At 41.5% G+C, this 18,548-nt stretch overlaps 1 protein-coding gene across 3 annotated transcripts in view; it reads right to left on the bottom strand.

The window, feature by feature from the left end:
- dgkg (diacylglycerol kinase, gamma) overlaps positions 1-18,548 on the bottom strand; it is a 164,530-nt gene that overhangs the window by 127,832 nt on the left and 18,150 nt on the right. For all 3 annotated transcript variants that reach the window (XM_014173603.2, XM_014173605.2, XM_014173604.2), the window contains exon 2: positions 3,762-4,215. In XM_014173603.2, coding sequence (XP_014029078.1) covers positions 3,762-3,837 — 76 coding nt within the window. In that variant the 5' untranslated portion in view covers positions 3,838-4,215. The remainder of the gene's footprint in view (positions 1-3,761; positions 4,216-18,548) is intronic.

Below are 18,548 nucleotides of genomic sequence, written 5' to 3'. Positions count from 1 at the left end.
CAAACCCCACCTACCGGGTCACTCAAGGCAGGCTCAATCAAACACTAAAAGTATTTGAAAGAAAAACTGAGTAATTATTAACTCCAATCTGCTGTACAGTATAACAGACACAGCCATCCACCCACCCACCCACTCACCCAGCCACCACCAGCATTGTGGTCCCTGACAGCAGGTCCCAGACACATCTCCATCACCAGGGGTCTAGGTGCTACAGTACATGTGACTGAGGGCCCATTAGCAACCCAGCGTAAATAGATGTCAAATATCCTCCTCTCATTAGCACAGCAGCATCAAAATAAACAAGCCCTTTAGCACTCTGCTCTGCAAAGAGGGGATGTTCAGCCCCCCCCCCCCCACACACACACACAAATACACAGAGACAAACACCCCGATTACAATGAACAACACTTGCTATGTCGCTTGCTATCTCACTTCTGCTATTCACAGTCATAGACTTAATATAATAGTACACACTGCTATTGACTGGCTGCCTCCATCAGGGACAGAAAACAGGCCTTAGGATGTGAATGGAAGAGCAGGGATCTTTTTTACCTCAGAGGGGAGCTCAGGATAAATAATATATATACAGTGCATTTGGAAAGTATTCAGACCCCTTGACTTTTTCCACATTTTCTTACGTTACAGCCTTAATCTAAAATGGATTAAATAGATTGATGAGGATTTTTAATCTATACATAATACCTTGTAATGACAGAGCAAAAACAGGTTTTTAGAATTTGATAGAAATGTAGAAAACAAAAAAACAGAAATACCTTATTTATATAAGGATTCAGACCCTTTGCTGTGAGACTCGAAATTGAGCTCAGGTGCATCCTGTTTCCATTCATCATCCTTGAGATGTTTCTACAACTTGATTGGAGTCCACCTGTGGTAAATTCAATTGATTGGACATGTGTGCAAGAGCGCAGAATAACTGATCAATTTACGAGCGCTCAACACCTGTTGAATATGGCCGGTGTCAGTAAACATCAGCAAAAAAGCTTAATTCAATTGTTGCGGTCACCAATGCTCTGGATAACATGAAAACAGCCTAACCAGCAATGTTAAGGCAAGTAAAATGGTCAGAGTAAGGTGCTCTCTCATTTATGTTTGGAAGTAGCTTGCTCAAAGAGCAAAACACTCTGAATTTACAAACAGACAATCTAACAACGCTGACATTTACTCTTGAGGTGCTGACTTGTTGCACCCTTGATAACTGTGATTATTATTATTTGACCATGCTGGTAATTTATGAACATTTGAACATCTTGGCCATGTTCTGTTATAATCTCCACCCGGCACAGCCAGAAGAGGACTGGCCACCCCTCATAGCCTGGTTCCTCTCTAGGTTTCTTCCTAGGTTTTGGCCTTTCTAGGGAGTTTTTCCTAGCCACCGTGCTTCTACACCTGCATTGCTTGCTGTTTGGGGTTTTAGGCTGGGTTTCTGTACAGCACTTTGAGATATCAGCTGATGTAAGAAGAGCTATATAAATACATTTAATTTGATTTGATCCGATGAAAACCTGTTCCAAAGCGCTCAGTACCTCAGACATGAAAATTACCCTAAGCACACAGCCAAGACAACATATGAGTGGCTTCTGAACATGTCTCTGAATGTCCTTGAGTGGCCCAATGATACGCCAGTGAATGAATGCTGGGTGATATTTAGCATCCACACAAACGCACCTACTGAGTGTGTACCTTTCACCTGTTTCAACGCAGGAGTGTACAGTACCACTTAAGTGGTTTAGTTGGCTGTAGAGATTGACTCTTCGCCATGGACACATATGGAGTCGCATACAGTACCACTTGCTTCCAGCTCATCTGGACCGCCATATAGGCCTATGTTATTGAGCCAAATTAAATAAAATACACCAAAAACAAACAAGCGTTTCTGGATAGAGAGAATGAAAAGGAAAGAGCCAGGAGTAGTATTGTTAGCTGTGGCTGTCACAGCTTAACAAGGGAAAGATATGCAATAGCAATTTGTCCTTACTAGAGGTGATGTAATCTAACACATAACCGTTTATTTGTTAGACTTTGTGTTTAATCAATTTCTGTTTCAATGACAAGCTCACTCAACACTTGAGTATATCCCTAGACAACAGATGTACTGTGTATGTCCAGGGAATGGAAGCATTGTGTTCTTAGGTACAGTAGGTCTATGCATATAGGAATCCTCAGATAGAAAAACTAGGTTTCTCTCAGACACCACAATCTATTTAGTTGTTGTGTGGCTTTGTATTGTCTCAATAGGTTGTAAGGAAGTGAAAAATGAAACCTAATCTATTACAGGGAAAGCCAGACTAGTGATGGGTTCTCTTTTGACTAGCAAATGTCTGTGGTGGGAAGGCTACTGATACAGATGAGTCACCTCAATAGAGGAAAAAACAAGCAAAATAGTGTAATGCTAGAAATAGTCAATTGGGAGGGGAAAAAATACTAGTCTGCATGAATCACTTAAATTCAAGCACAAAGAAAAACAGCCTATGTTATACCACCTAGGCAAATTATGGGTAGGAAGTTAGGCTTCAAAGGAGGAGGTGCATTGCTTTGGCCTCTCCTTACTCAGAATGGCCATGGTTATTCGAATATTCAAATACCCGAACGGATGTTAGTATTTGATTACTTGCGAGAGTATAATTTGTCTAAATTCAATAAAATGATCCATGTGACATTGCTACACAATGATATAACATGACATTTCAAATTCTTAATTTGATGAAACAACACTTTGAATGTAGTTTTTATGACGTTCGCCCCATAAAAAGCGTGCAGCCCACACAGGTTTCACTCGTGTAAGTTGTTGTTATTGTCAGCCAATCAAAGTGGCACTGCAGTCAGAGACTGTAGCAAGCAACGTGAAGTGGGAGATTTCTAATCAATGCAAATTGGAATTAAAATTACAGAATGAAGTTAGCTAAATGTTCCTGTTTATTTTACCTTTATTTAACTTGGCAAGTCAGTTAATAAGAACAAATTCTTAATGATGGCGTAGGAACAGTGGGTTAACTGCCTTGTTCAGGAGCAGAACGATAGATTTTTACCTTGTCAGATCAGGGATTTGATTTTGCAACCTTCCGGTTACGAGTCCAACGCTCTAACCACTAGGCTACCTGCCGCCCCTGTTCCAAGGCCATCATTGAAAATAAGAATTTGTTCTTAACTGACTTGTCCAGTTAAATAAAGGTAAAAAATAAAAATAAAATGAGAAAGAGTAGGCTACCACGAGCAACTGACAGGTAGGCTGATGTTTAGTCTGAATGGATTTGCTGTAGACAAGAACGGGGAGTGCAACAAAATAGCCTAAACCTCTGCCTCCCCCTCCCCAGCCCCGCTGCAACAGCAGCAAGCCACTCTCCCCCGAGTCATGCAGCCTCAGCAGCATGCAAGTATCGCAGTATAAACTTTTCTTTTTTAAACACATGTATTTTGACTATCCGGATATCCCCCCCCCAAAAAAATCTGAATATTATTAGAATAGTGAAATTTCAAATTTCCATCCCTACTCCTTGCACAACCTGGCAATTGACTCTCATGCTGACTACCTAAGGGTATCACAGGTATCCGCCTGGGTCAAATGCATGAGCTTGATTTAGTTTGCACATTTGGGACTATTCCATTGATTCTATTGTGCAGCAAAAATTAAATCAAGATCAGTGTTTGAATGTGCCGTATTTGACCCAGGTCTGACAAAGGTATTGGCAGGTTAATTTTAGCTCAATTTACCTATGGGTATAACAGGTATTGCTAGTACTCACACTCGCTGTACTGCTGCAGCTGACCAAACTCAGACGGACTCAGACACTCCCAGTTCCCAACTCCATCTCCCATCATGATGCCAGCTGGGGGGAGGTGAGGGAGGGTGGTAGTGTGCCTCTCAGGGTACAGAGGTTCTAGTGCTGGTTATCCCTGGGTGGTGAGGAGGAGTGAGATAGAGCTGAGGAGGTTAACTGTCATCCCAAATCCTTCCCAGTGAGTGGAGGTGGTGGTAGAAACAGATGCCAGTGATGGTGGTGTGGGGGAAGGGGGATAATGACGGCAGTATGTGATATGGAGGTCCAGCTAGAGACAGGTCTCTAGGTCTTTCCCGCTCTCTGACGTCAGACTCAAGCTGTTCCCCTCATCTCTGGTAGGAAGTGATATGTCCACAGCCCACAGTCAATCCACACAGGGTCCCTTAGCAGGTCTACTGCACCAATGACCTATATTGACCTAGATAGATAGGGGAGGGAGATGGGGGGGGGGGGGGAGAGAATGAGAGAATGTGCAGCTTAGCTTTTATCAAACCATCTTTCACCATTTAAGAACACAGAGTGCATACATAGAATACAAACAGAAAAGGTTATACCCCTGTTGTTTATCCCGTCCTGCCACAGCACAAAAACCACATACAGTACGTAGAGTTAAAAAGTGGCGCTCCTAAATGGAGCCAGCTCTGCTCTGTGGAGGAGAAATCAATACATCTCTCTGGGTGTACATCCTCACAGGGATGCAGCCAGGTGGAAAATGCACAGCAGTTTACCAGTTCATAGACACACATGCACACACACAATTGCGCACACACACACAAAAGTTACCCGTTCATGGACAGGGACGAGGATGGGGAGAAAGATTCAAGCATCAAACATCTGTAAGGTGTAAATCAGGGGTGTAAAACTCATTCCACGGAGGGCAGAGTGTCTGCAGGTTTTTGGCTTTTCCTTTTAATTAAGACCTCGACAACCAGGTGAGGGGAGTTCCTAACTAATCAATAAAGACCTCGACAACCAGGTGAGGGGAGTTCCTAACTAATCAATAAAGACCTAGACAACCAGGTGAGGGAGTTCCTAACTAATCAATAAAGACCGACAACCAGGTGAGGGGAGTTCCTAACTAATCAATAAAGACCTCGACAACCAGGTGAGGGGAGTTCCTAACTAATCAATAAAGACCTCGACAACCAGGTGAGGGGAGTTCCTAACTAATCAATAAAGACCTCGACAACCAGGTGAGGGGAGTTCCTAACTAATCAATAAAGACCTCGACAACCAGGTGAGGGGAGCTCCTTACCAAGTTGTGACCTTAATTTATCAATCAAATGTATCAATCAAGAGGGGAAAGAAAACCCACAGGCACTCAGCCCACCTTGGAATGAGTTTGACACTTGGTGTAAATGCAACAGAAGGAGAAACAGCAACACAGGGGAAGGATCTGGGAGAGGACCTATAACTGAGGCCAAGCTTGTGTGATGATAGCTGCCCTACCCTCAGTGAGAGTTAGGTGATGATGTTAGCCATGGGAGCTCATCACAGAGGTGTAGATTGGACTCCTGGGGTTGGTGTGGAGAGATCAAAGTTGAATCTCGCCAACCACATAAGTACTAACACAAACTCTCACACACACACACACAAACGCAGACACACACACACATTCACATTCGCATACACACATGTGCATGCAACATGTGCAAGAATACTGAATAGACACACACTGTGATTTGCAACTGATCCAATTCTATGAGAGCTTTTCTGATGCCTTCTCTTCCTAGAAGTTGTAAAGATGAAATGACTTCTAGGTAAAACTACAATATTTCACAGTACTGTGGCATGGGATGACTTGATTGGCAGAAAGAGGAGAGGGAAATTACAAGAGAGATTTAGTACACTAGTTAGGTAGACCTCTAGTGTAGACTTACAGAACAATAATGAGAGAGAATACAGTGTAAATTCGGAGAGAATCAGAATAGTAAAAATTAAATTACTTCTAGGTATTGTAAAGCATAGGCTGATTTAAAAGGCCCAGAGAGGAGGGAGGACTAGAGAGACCTAGTTTGATATAGGCAGACCACAACTGCTTGGCATCCGACCACAAGGCGCTACAGAGGGTAGTGCGTACGGCCTAGTACATCACTGGGACTGAGCTCCCTGCCATCCAGGAAGTTTATACCAGGTGGTGCCAGAGGAAGGCCCTACAAATTTTCAAAGACTCCAGCCACCCAAGTCATAGACTGTTCTCTCTGCTACCGCATGGCAAGTGATACCGATGAACCAAGCAATAAGACTGCTAAATAGTTAGTCCGAGTAGCTATTTGGTTAACTATTTAACTATCTGCCATGACCCTTGTTGCACAAACGTATAATGTTTTTTACTTATCACATACGCTGCTGCTACTGTTTATTATCTGTCCTGTTGCCTAGTCACTTTATTGCTTCTTATATGTATACAGTATTTACATCAATTGCCTCATACCCCTGCACATCAACTCGGTACTGATAACCATGTATATAGCTACCAGTATAGCCTAGTTATCAATACACATTGTGTATTTATTATTACTTTTATTTTTACATGTTATTACTTTTATATTATTTCTCTATTTTCTTTATCTCTGCATTGTTGGGAAGGCCCGTAAGTAAGCATTTTACTGTCAGTCTACAGCTGTTGTTTACGAAGAATGTGACAAATACAATTTTCTTTGACATTCTAGTGTGAGAGAGAGAATACAGTGTCTCTAAATATGGTGGGGAAAAATGTAAATTTGGCAAGCCCTGGGTGGCACTTATAGTATACTATAGGGGAGAGTGGGGTAAGTTGAGCCAAAGGTTTAGTGGAGCCTGCCCTTCCCACTGGGCACACACTAGTTCAATCATCATTGTTTCCACTTCATTTCAATGAAATTATGTTGAACCAATGTGGAAAAGACATTGAATATACGTCTATGCCCAGTGGGTTGTTTCTAGGAAACCAGACACAAAATGAGTTATGTGACAAATAATTAGGAAGAGGTCATCATTTCATGGAGTAGATGAAGGAAGAAACCACATGGAAAAAGTGGTAAGCAAGTTAGATTGAAAAAAAGGACTTTCCAACCTGGTCTCATGGACTAGATGCAACATAGTAAATGAAAATCCAGGACACACAAATTACCATGATATGTTACATTTGGTATGGGTACATAAGACAGAAAGTTACTTCACAAAAACAGAAGGAGGGTGGTTTGTCGGGATGTATGGGTAGGCGTATAAAGCGAACAACTAGCAACCCAAAGGTTGCGTGTTCGAATCTTATCATGGACAAGTTTAGCATTTTAGAAACTTTGCAACTAATTACTACTGTTTGGTTATTTTGCAACTACTTAGCATATTAGCTAACCCTTCCCCTAACCATAATCTTAACCCTTTAACTTAATTCTTAACCCTAACCCCTAGCCAAGCTAATCTTAGCCACCTAGCTAACATTAGCATCCGTCAACTATCCACCTAATTAACATCAGCCACAACAAATTGTCATTCATACAAAATGGATGATGGAGATCCACAAATTAATACATACCATAAAACGTTACATATCAGACTACATTGAGTTTCCCCGGATTTTATTTTCCTATGTTATGTCTACCTCTGAGTCCAGGTTAGATTTTCACAAAGTCAAATTCATATTTTGTGTTATAGGTTTCATGATGCTTGTATCTAAACCAAAGTTGAACGTTTTAAGATTGTTTTATACAGCATTTGAGGTTCTAAACCTATGGCCAACATACCCCATACAAATGATTAGAACATGTTGCCAGTTTAATGCACAATATTTTTGCAATGTGTCATGCATATGAACTCAAGATAGTGCATTTTTATTGTTATAGAGCAGATATCATCATTCCCTGTGTACACAAACGTAAAACAAGCAGGGGTCTAGCCCCCTTGAGGTTCTTGAGCGAGCAGACAAGGAAGTGAGAGAAGGGAAGAAGTCCATTGGAGCAGCAGCAAGGATGAAAAAATAGACTGAATGACACTGAAGAGGTAGAGTACATTAACAAAAAAGAAAACAAACATGTACCTGTGTGAAAGAGAGGCAATGATACAGTAGCAGAGGCACACAAGGTCTCATCTGATGACATGGAGTCTGAGCCTGCTAATTATATTAAGAATCTCGTGGACCAGTTTCATGGGCTTAGTAGCCTCAAATGCACATTGAAACAACATCCCTGTCCCAGGCAACTGGTTAAGAAATGGAAGGGTATTTGATATTGAACAGAGATCTATATCTAAATGTAGGCATACATTTAAGATATGCATTATACCACATCCCCATGAATTAAACCTTGACCTACCAGCACCATCACCCACTGTCACAGGACACCACCACCCACTTACCCCAAGGCGGCTCAACGTACCCTGTCCCTATGCCAAGAGACCACTTTTTTTTGGAAAAGCTATGTTTTCAAAACTGTGGTGTTTGCATGAATTCCAAGAATACACAACATCCTGAAATATACACTGTGTACAAAATATTGCACCCTCTTTTGCCCTCAGAACAGCCTCAATTCGTTGGGGCATGGACTCTACAAGGTGTTGAAAGCGTTCCACAGTGATGCTTACCCATGTTGGCTCCGATGCTTCCAACAGTTGTGCCAAGTTGGCTGGATGTCCTTTGGGTGGTGGAACATTCTTGATACACATGGGAAACTGTTGAGCGTGAAATACCCAGTAGCATTGCAGTTCTTGACACACTCAAACCGGTGCGCCTGGCAGCTACTACCATACCCCGTTCAAAGGCACTTAAATATTTTGTCTGGCCCATTCACCCTCTGAATGGCACACACACACACAATCCAATGTCTCAAGGCTAAAAAATCCTTCTTTAACCTGTCTCCTCCCCTTCATCCACATTGATTGAAGTGGATTTAACAGGTGACATCAATAAGGGATCAAAGCTTTCACCTGGATTCACCTGGTCAGTCTATGTCATGGAAAGAGCAGGTGTTCTTAATGTTTTGTACACTCAGTGCATGTACATATCTTTGTTAGAAAGAATATTATATTTCCCTTAAAGTAGTGATGCTGAATGTAAAAAATGGCTCAGCATACCCCATTCTCTCCCACTTTACTGAAGAGGTGGTCAGACAATATGGAGGATCCACTACTCTAATGGCATTAGAAAACATAGAGAGACCTTTGTCTGTACATAGACTATGGGGCAGCATCTAGGCCTATTTTCAGTACCTATTCTCAATACAACCAAACACAGATGGTCTGATCTCTATGAGTATGGTCTGTATTTGTCCATGTTCCTGTCAAATCATCCAGTTCCTGGAAAGTCATTTGAGAGCAGATTGTCTCAGCTTGTGTGTGTGCTCATCCAATATTTTCTTACTATTTGAGGGAGCCTGGCGGGGAGCCAGGTGGGTGTTAGTGTCCCGATATAATTAAAGTGCCCAGTTGGTGTTTGATTTGGGCAGTACTGTGACAGCACTGGGCCAGGTTACATATGTCAAGCTAGCCTGGCACAGCTTTATCAAACCTGAGGTACAATATCTTCTTTCCTGTTCATTTTGATCGTTAGTGTGATCCAGAGTTTCATAACATCATTTTTCAGTTTGTCCATTAATCATGGCTGGTGTTATTTCTGTTACTCTCCCATAACAGCAATAAATATGAATATGTTTCCCCACAGGAACAGTTTACTTCCAACTTAGAGTCCCAAAAAATAGAATATTATCGTATTCCTTTGAGAGTACCAAGCTAGCGGAATATATGGAATTCTTCATATTTGGAGCTAGCGAGGTCACGTCTCAGTTTTCCTGCCTTTCAGTTCTTAACAAATGACTCGATGAATCAGTCAATATCCATTGCTCAAGTTCTATAAGTATGACTTTTGCTCAGGTCGACACCTGGTTATGCCATTACTTTACAAATTGCTGAGTGGACTATCCTGGCTAAATCTAGATGAATTGAATTGAATACACTTAGACTAATGAAAATGTTAGTTTGTGTAGGCCTATCTCAAGGGTGAATGGATGTAAAAACTGTGAAGCACCACAGTGTCACATTCAGACAGTGACATTTCTTGGCATTTTCCCAGACACGGCCATACTGTTTCTGTAAACAGATGAGTTGAATAAAGGTGCTATGGGTTTGAGAATGTACGTGGAAGGCAAAAAAAAGAAAGAAAAAGAAAGTAAGAAAGTATGAATCCCAATTATTGGATAATAAAGCCTGGAAGGAAGTCTAAAAACAGAGATGTATTCAAAACTGGTCAGCCTGCGGTCATGTACTTTGTAAATATACTAAAATAGACCAAACAAACATTCTCCATGTGTAGCCTAACAGCCTGTCCTTTCTCTCCTCTGTCTGACAGCCAGTCACAGGCAGACAGGGAGAAAAAGGTGTTGTTCCAAAATGAGAGTCCTGTCGTACCTGATAACTTTCCTCGTCCAAACAACGTGCAAGGGTGGCATGTGATAATGGGGCAGCAGCAGAGCATGCATGCTTGGATATTGGAGGACAGAGAGAGGAGTGGAGCTGGTTGTCTGTGTGTGTGTGTGTGTGTGTGTGTGTGTGTGTGTGTGTGTGTGTGTGTGTGTGTGTGTGTGTGTGTGTGTGTGTGTGTGTGTGTGTGTGTGTGTGTGTGTGTGTGTGTGTTTGTGCATGAATCCGGGGGAAGGAGAGAGGGTAGATGAAATGAGGGGAGGGGCCGAGGGGGAGACAGAGACACTTTCCTACGGGATGGGACTTCCCCTCTGTGCAGAGGGATTCTGTTTGCTCACAAGGTTGCCTAGCAACTCTGACGTCATACAGTAAGTGTGCACACAACAAGCACAATAGGAGGAGGGGGAGGTAGGGGGAGGTTCAGCAGCAGAGTGGCACCTTATGGATCAGTAGTCTCGACAGTTTATATGGTCTAGAAAGGTACAGTACCAGGCCAGTCTGGCTGTATTTTTACTTCTGATACTGAGATGCTCTGTCTGTTGCAGATCATCATTCTCCCAAGTCGTCCTATAATAACCTGGCAGGCCCAGTTTTTCAGGAAAGCTTAGGGTACACTCTGGCTCCTCTCCAATCCAGGCAGCTTTTCCTCACACACCTAGGACCTAATGCTTAAATATAGCCAAAATATTTGTCGTTTAACTTTTAAAATGTGTTACATTCTATATTTAGTATAAACACAACCAGTCAGAACGTTTTAATCTGATTAGGCTACTTCAAAAGTCTGCTGTAAGCATGCGCACGTTCATCTAAAATATATTTACAGCATCCTCAACATGGCCTGACAGTAACCTGGTTTCCATCCAACCTTTTTATCTGAGTAAAGTACATGTCGGATAAAAAGGTCACAACATCATGGGAAAGCGTGCAATATATTAGGCTAGATTAAACAAATGATTATGAACTTCACAGGGTGGTGAAAGTGCACAGTGATGAGCTTGATGCTCCTTTCCAATAAATATTGAGGATCTTATTCTGGTGACATGATGATCGATGCTTGGCTGCCGTTTGACAAAACATACGCACAAAAAAACACCTTTGTCCATAATTATCTCATCATGTAGTAGGCTATACGTGCATTGTATCTGCGAGCTGTTCGCTGGAACACATGTGTAATGCCAGAGTGGGCACATTTGCTGTACCATTCGCTGTACCATTCGCTGTACCATTCGCTGTACCATTCGCTGTACCATTCGCTGCAACATTTTTTGTGACAAAACCATCAGCAGGCCTAGAGATTAAAATGCAATGGAACCCCATTTAACTTGTATTTTTTATTTAGTACCTGGGAATTTATGCGATAAAGTTATTTTTATGTGCACTACGTATTTACTCACAGAGTTTTATCCAGAAGTTAATTTGATGGAAACAACTCTGATTGGAAAATGCGCATATTGTTTTTATGCAGATTTTAGAATATTCGCATGGAAATTTGTCACCAATTGGACGGAAACATATAGACAAGCTAAAGACTCTGGCAAGTGCCCTAGTCCAGTTTCACTGTGATTATGTCTGTACATCATGGTTCACCAGCAGCCCTAAACATCTAAAGAACAAGCTACAGACCAGCCAAAACAAGAATTGTAAACTCCCCTCTCATACTCATCTGGAGTTCGAGCTGTCTATCTGTAGGAAAAAAAGTAGTATTAATTCAACTTTTTGTTGTATTTCTTGTTGTTGTATTTATTAGGCTCCCCAATTGATTCAACTTGGTCTGGTCCACAGACCCCAGGTACTTATCCAACTATTTTTCATTTGTTAGAGATATTCACTGTTTTAAATATACCAGTGCGGTTGAGTGGAACAAAGCAACTCAAAACCATACCAACCATAACCACTTTTAAAAAGAATGTCAAAAGCTGGCTAATGTGTGAACACTATCACTTTTTTTTGTCTGTATCTCTGGAATGTTTCTGTATCTATGTAATTGCATTTACTGATGTAAAAAAAAAAAAATAGGGACCCCGATGGAAATAAGTCCCTGACTTTATTGTGCAATCCCGGTCACTTGTTGTTTTTTTTACTCTTTGTATTTATGCATTTTTTTTCACTGACAAATAAAACCAATCAATCAATCTAAACTGTGCAGCGGGAATTTGATGAATGGAAAGAGACATCTGTTACAAAACACCCAAAATATGAATGACATTCAGAGATTGTCAAGCCAGGCCTTCAATACTGGGTAGGCCGACAAGGCAAGGAGGGATCTATTTTCTGTTTGTCGAGATTGAACTAGTCTATTTATTGTGGTGTTGAAAATGCAAACCATGATATTGAAGCATCCAAAGTCAGTGTGCTTTGTTTATTGCATTGTCACAAAAACCTGTTGGTGGAACATTTGTTGCATGTATTTTATATAATTATAAATATGCCATCAACATTTTGAAATCAGATTTCCCACTAGCTGATCATTGTCTGCTGCCGGCGTTGGTCATAGTGTAAGCCTAATGAAACAGGCAGGGAGAGGGTGTTTGTCCGTGGTTGTCGGCAAACCCTCAACCTTCTGTCCCGTAGCCCTGCGTGACATCGACTGTGCCACAAAAGCATGCTGAAGTGGCAAAGTTGATACCACGTTTATAAACACAGGGTCGCTACAGTTATTGTTATGTGTGGTCGTAAACATTATTTTTAGTTAATTCTATGAGGGGAGGGTGTTCAAAAAACATTTCAGTACAAAAGGAGGGCTGTCCTTAATGAGCTGCAGTGAGTCATTCAGCCACTCAGACTGTTGATGTGGGAAGGAAAAGAGAGCGGATATTACCACCTCTAAGTTCATACTCGGCCTCCCATCTCTCAGCACTGCAGAGCACTACAACTACTATACTGTGATAATGAGGCTGCAGAAGTAGAGACGTAGAGCATGCATGCTTGGAGATTGGAGACCTACAGTGGAGGAGGAGGACAAAGAGAGGAGTGGAGCTGGTTGTCTCTGTGTGTGTGTGTGTGTGTGTGTGTGTGTGTGTGTGTGTGTGTGTGTGTGTGTGTGTGTGTGTGTGTGTGTGTGTGTGTGTGTGTGTGTGTGTGTGTGTGTGTGTGTGTGTGTGTGTGTGTGTGTGTGTGTACATCCGGGGGAAGGAGAAAGGGTTGGGTAGGGGAAGTGGAGGGGCTGAGAGGGAGACAGAAGCACTTGCCAATCAATAGGATAGGGCCTCACCTCTGTGCAGAGAGGGCTTCTGGCTTGCTCACAAGGTTGCCTAGCAACTCTGACATCATACAGTAAGTGTGCACACAACAAGGAGATGCACAATAGGAGGAGGGGGAGGTAGGGGGAGGTTCAGCAGCAGAGTGGCACCTTATGGATCAGTTTCTGTCTTAGTGTGGAGTATGTGTGCATGGGCACGTGAATACTTCACAACCATGTGACGTCCACACACCATGTGGAAGGACCAATCCACTATCACAAATGATTGTGAAATAGAAAAAAAATACTTTTACTAAATTCGTGATAGAAAAACGAAAATAAAAAATGGTGTCCACCACACTTATTTTTATACAGTGCATTTCAATCACAGATGAAGGCAGTAAGTTATTAAGGCAGAAACAATAGGAGGGAGGTTGGTTGGGGAGGATGGGTGGGTGTATACGCGAAAGTCTAGCAGCCAAAATGTTGTGTGTTTTGAATCACATGATAGACAAATTTAGCATTTTAACTAATTAGAAACTTTGCAACTACTTACTAGTTTTTAACTACTTAGCTAGCATGTTAGCTAACCCTAACCTCTACCCCTAACACTCATACCTAACCATAACCCCTAATTCTAACCTTAACCCCTAACCTAGCTAATGTTCGACACAACAAGAAAATCGTGAATTGGGCTCGAATGCTTTATGAAGAAAATTGTGTGGTGGACCCAAAAAACTTTGTATGCCTGTCACAAATTTCAAACAAGTAATTTGTGTTTATTTAATGATAATCTGTGATAGTGGGTTGGAAGGACAGAGTATACTGAATTAACTTAATTACAGTGCATTCGGAAAGTATTCAGACCCCTTTACTTTTTTCACATTTTGTTACGTTACAGCCTTATTCTAAAATGTATGAAAATGTTGTTTTCCCTCATCAATCAATACCCCATAATGACAAAGCAAAAACCAGTTTATAGACATTTTTGCTAGTTAAAGAAAAAAAATGGAAATATCACATTTACAGTACTTTGTTGAAGCAACGTTGGCAGCGATTACAGCTTAGAATCTTCTTGGTTATGACGCTACAAGCTTGGCACACCTGTATTTGGGGAGTTTCGCCCATTCCTCTCTGCAGATCCTCTCAAGATCTGTCACGTTAGATGGGGAGCGTCGCATCCACAGCTATTTCCAGGTCTCTACAGAGATGTTCAATCAGGTTCAAGTCCGGGCTCTGGCTGGGCCACTCAATCACATTCAGAGACTTGTCCTGAAGCCACTCCTGCGTTGTCTTGGCTTAGGGTCGTTGTCCTGCTGGAGCAAGTTTTCATCAATGGATCTCTCTGTACTTTGCTCTATTCATCTTTACCTCGATACTGACTAGTCTCCCATTCTCTGCCGCTGAAAAACCTCCCCACAGCATGATGCTGCCACCACCATGCTTCACCGTAGGGATGGTGCCAGGTTTCCTCCAGATGTGACGTTTGGCATTCAGGCCAAAGAGTAAAATTTTGGTTTCATCAGACCAAAGAATATTGTTTCTCATGCTCTGAGAGTCCTTTAGGTGCCTTTTGGCAAACTCCAAGAGGGCTGTCATGTACGTTTTACTGAGGAGTTACTTCCGTCTGGCCACTCTACCATAAAGGCCTGATTGGTGAAGTGCTACAGAGATGGTTGTCCTTATGGAAGGTTCTCCCAACTCCACAGAGGAACTCTGGAGCTCTGTCATAGTCTTTTGGTGGTTCCAAACTTCTTCCATTTAAAAATGATGGAAGTCACTGTGTTCTTGGGGACCTTCAATGCTACAGACATTTTTTGGTACCCTTCCCCAGATCCTGTCTCAGAGCTCTACGTACAGTTCCTTCGACCTCGTGGCTTGGTTTTTGCTCTGACATGCACTGTCAACTGTGGGACCTTATATAGACAGGTGTGTGCCTTTCCAAATCATGTCCAATCAATTGAATTTACCACAGGTGGACTCCAATCAAGTTGTAGAAACATCTCAAGGATGATCAACTGAAACAGGATGCACCTGAGCTCAATTTCGAGTCTCATAGCAAAGGATCTGAATACTTATATATTATGTGTAGATTGATTTGGGGGAAAAATATTTAATCCATTTTAGAATAAGGCTGTAACGTAACAAAATGTGAAAAAAGTAAAGGGGTCTGAATACTTTCCGAATGCACGGTATACAAAATGTTAAACGTGGAATCCTGCACTCTAATCTTCTTCCTGACAAAACAAGGTCTATGAGTGGTGTAAAACTTCTATATTTCAGTAATTTCACAAGAAAAGGAGATATCGTTAATTGGAGTTCCCCAAAAAATTCTGGATTTAATATGATGCATGTGTATATTCGAAATGCACAACATGGTGCCTTCACTGTCATCAGAGTATGTGGGAAGGCAGAGCATTCTTTATGAGCTCAATTATACAGAATACGAATCGGGGAATCCTTGCATACACACCTCCCCCAGTCTGCATGACAAATTACAAAACAGGACCTGTGAGTGGTATGAGTAAGGCTTCTATTTTTAAGTCGTTGCACAGGAAGAAGAGTCATGGAATGAGCAACGTGGAAGCCTTTTATTTATGAATCAGAAACTTGCCAAAATTAAATGAGAAAAAAGCTCACACAGACAGACAGAGAGTCAATCTAACCATTATTTTGCCAGACTTCCTTTCTCTGTTTAGTGTTCTAATGGACTGCAGTGAGTTTTTCAACCATTCAGACTGTTGATTTTGTGAAGAAAAGAGAGAGCAAAGGAGAGTGGATATCGACGACTTTGTGTTCATACTCAGCCTCTTGTCTTTTTTTGTCTCCCCGCTCTGCAGAGCACTTCTACTACTACACAGATGGGTCAAGGTTTTCTCTATCTCCACTCAACATGCTCTACCTGTTCCCTGGTAATAGTCGGCTTTTGGTCGATAAAAAAAACATAACATAACATAAATGCACAACTTGCACTGGAGTGAGCCGTTTATCTCGCCTGAATGGCTGGAGCATAAAAAAAAATGAAAAGCCGCTAAATAAAACTGCTGCCCGTCAACTGTCTGTGAGAATTTTTATAATTTTTTTTGCCTATTCATTGATGTAAATACCAGTTGATGTAAATACATTTCACCAGTCATGTTCATCGGTCCATAGGTTAATTTGCACAATTTTGTGGAATTTAGAGGTTCATTTGCATAATTTTGTGGAATTAAATTGCCGCGTGTCTATTTTCGTTAGTCGTTATCTTTATCAAACAAGCACAGCATACAGATACAGAGCATATGAGCAGAAAATCTCAGACAGTACGAGAGCTGCTGCTACAGCTTCTCCAACAGCTTCTTCAAACATGCTTTTATAAGACCAATAATTGCATAACAATTCTAAATGCAATCCCGTGTTAAAAAACCTTTAAAAAGAGCTACTATTTTTATTTCTCAACTAGTAATTGAAGAGCGCTTCCCATTCGCCATTCAAGTGTATATAGGCAACGGTAGGCAGGCTTCAGCGCGTCACAAACCACTTTGCAATGAGCTGGAAGCACTAGGCATTTTGAAAACATATACTTAAAGGGTAGGAAGCATTTGTTTTTACTTACCAATGTAACAACACAGTGTGGTCAAAAACTTAGTAACTTAGTTATAGTCACAATCTGGTTACCTATAAGTGCAAACATAGTTGTTTAGAGTTATTACATATTTATTCACTTATTTCCGGATAACTTCTAAACTACCCACAATGCACTATTTCTCAACATTATGAGGACGATCTACTTTGTGCTACCGAGTTCATATGCTAGCTCGGTAGCTAGCTCAAGCTGGCTTACGTTAGCCACACCTAATACTATTCACATTTGTGGCTGTGTTATTTAGTGGGAACCCATTAGTGCTTTCTTGCTGTGGGTTCAAAAATAAGAGAAAATCATACCTGCTACCTCTTTGTGTAGTACTTCGTCTGTTCTCCTTTTTGTTTTGTCAACTTTTCGGCATGTTCTCTGTGAAGTAGGCTACAGACGTTTTGTAACTTTTTCCACCTTGGCTTAGTAGCTCTCTAGCTGACTGACATCTGGAATCTAGCTATTTTGGCCAGGTGAAGCACACTCCTCCCCTTCGCTTTGGTAGCTAACTCAGCCTGCACTCATTGGATGGGCCCCAACCATCAATCTGTAAGTCTCTGCTCTCTGTCTTTGCTTCAAATATGCGGTTATGTTTCAGTAACCGTGGTGGTTTGCTAGGGTGGCTAGGCTAATAGCTAGTTGGCTAAATAGCTAACTTTAGCTGGCTGGCTAGCTTTCTGGCTAAGATAACTGCATATAGCTAACATTCTTTGATAACTGGTTAGATGGCGTTATGTATTTCCAAAACGTTATTTTATTTTAATGTAGCTGTAAGCTAGCTATTAATAGCAACTGGCTGACTCATTCAGTTTTAAAGTTAGCTGGCTGGTAGGGCTATCGTTAGCAGGCTAGTTGGCTAGCAACATTGCCAGTTGATTTGTAACAATAATTTCATTAAGTATTTGCTTGTAAGTTGGCTGACAATTAAATTGAAACCAGTAGTTGTGCAAACGATTTGGTTTAATTTGAAGTTATACATTACACACATGAAACCGCTGACATCCCACTGGGCACACACTGGTTGAATCAAGTTGTTTCTATGTCATTTCAATGAAATGACATTGATCCAATGTGGATAGATGTTGAATTGATGTCTGTGCCCAGTGGGATGTGCGTGACACTTTTGACAAAGGTGTTTTCCAGCTAATTGCATTATGCAACGAACATTTGCGCGTTGCCTACTGCCTTGTGTGCATTGCTGCGCTTATAATGTGGGCTCCCGAGTGGTGCAGCAGTCTAAGGCATTGCATATCAGTGCTAGAGGCGTCACTACAGACCCTAGTTCGATTCCAGGCTGTATCACAACTGGCCGTGATTGGGAGTCCCATAGGGCGGCGCACAATTGGCCCAGCGTCGTCTGGGTTAGGGTTTGGCTGGGCTAGGCCGTCATTGTAAATAAGAATTTGTGCTTAACCCACTTGCCTAATTAAATAAAGGTTAAATAAAATGTTTTAAATAAATAATAGTTTATCAACATTTTAAGCTAAACGTTGCAATCTGTTGCATCAGCCTCATTGCTTTAAAAAAAAATACAATAATTGTCACATCTTCTCCTGCTCCTCCCCTCCGG

The sequence above is a fragment of the Salmo salar genome, chromosome ssa25, assembly GCF_905237065.1.
Source record: "Salmo salar chromosome ssa25, Ssal_v3.1, whole genome shotgun sequence".
Classification (NCBI taxonomy): Eukaryota; Metazoa; Chordata; class Actinopteri; order Salmoniformes; family Salmonidae; genus Salmo; species Salmo salar.
The sequence above is the reverse complement of the archived record's forward strand: the minus strand, read 5'-3'. Positions and strand labels throughout refer to the sequence as shown.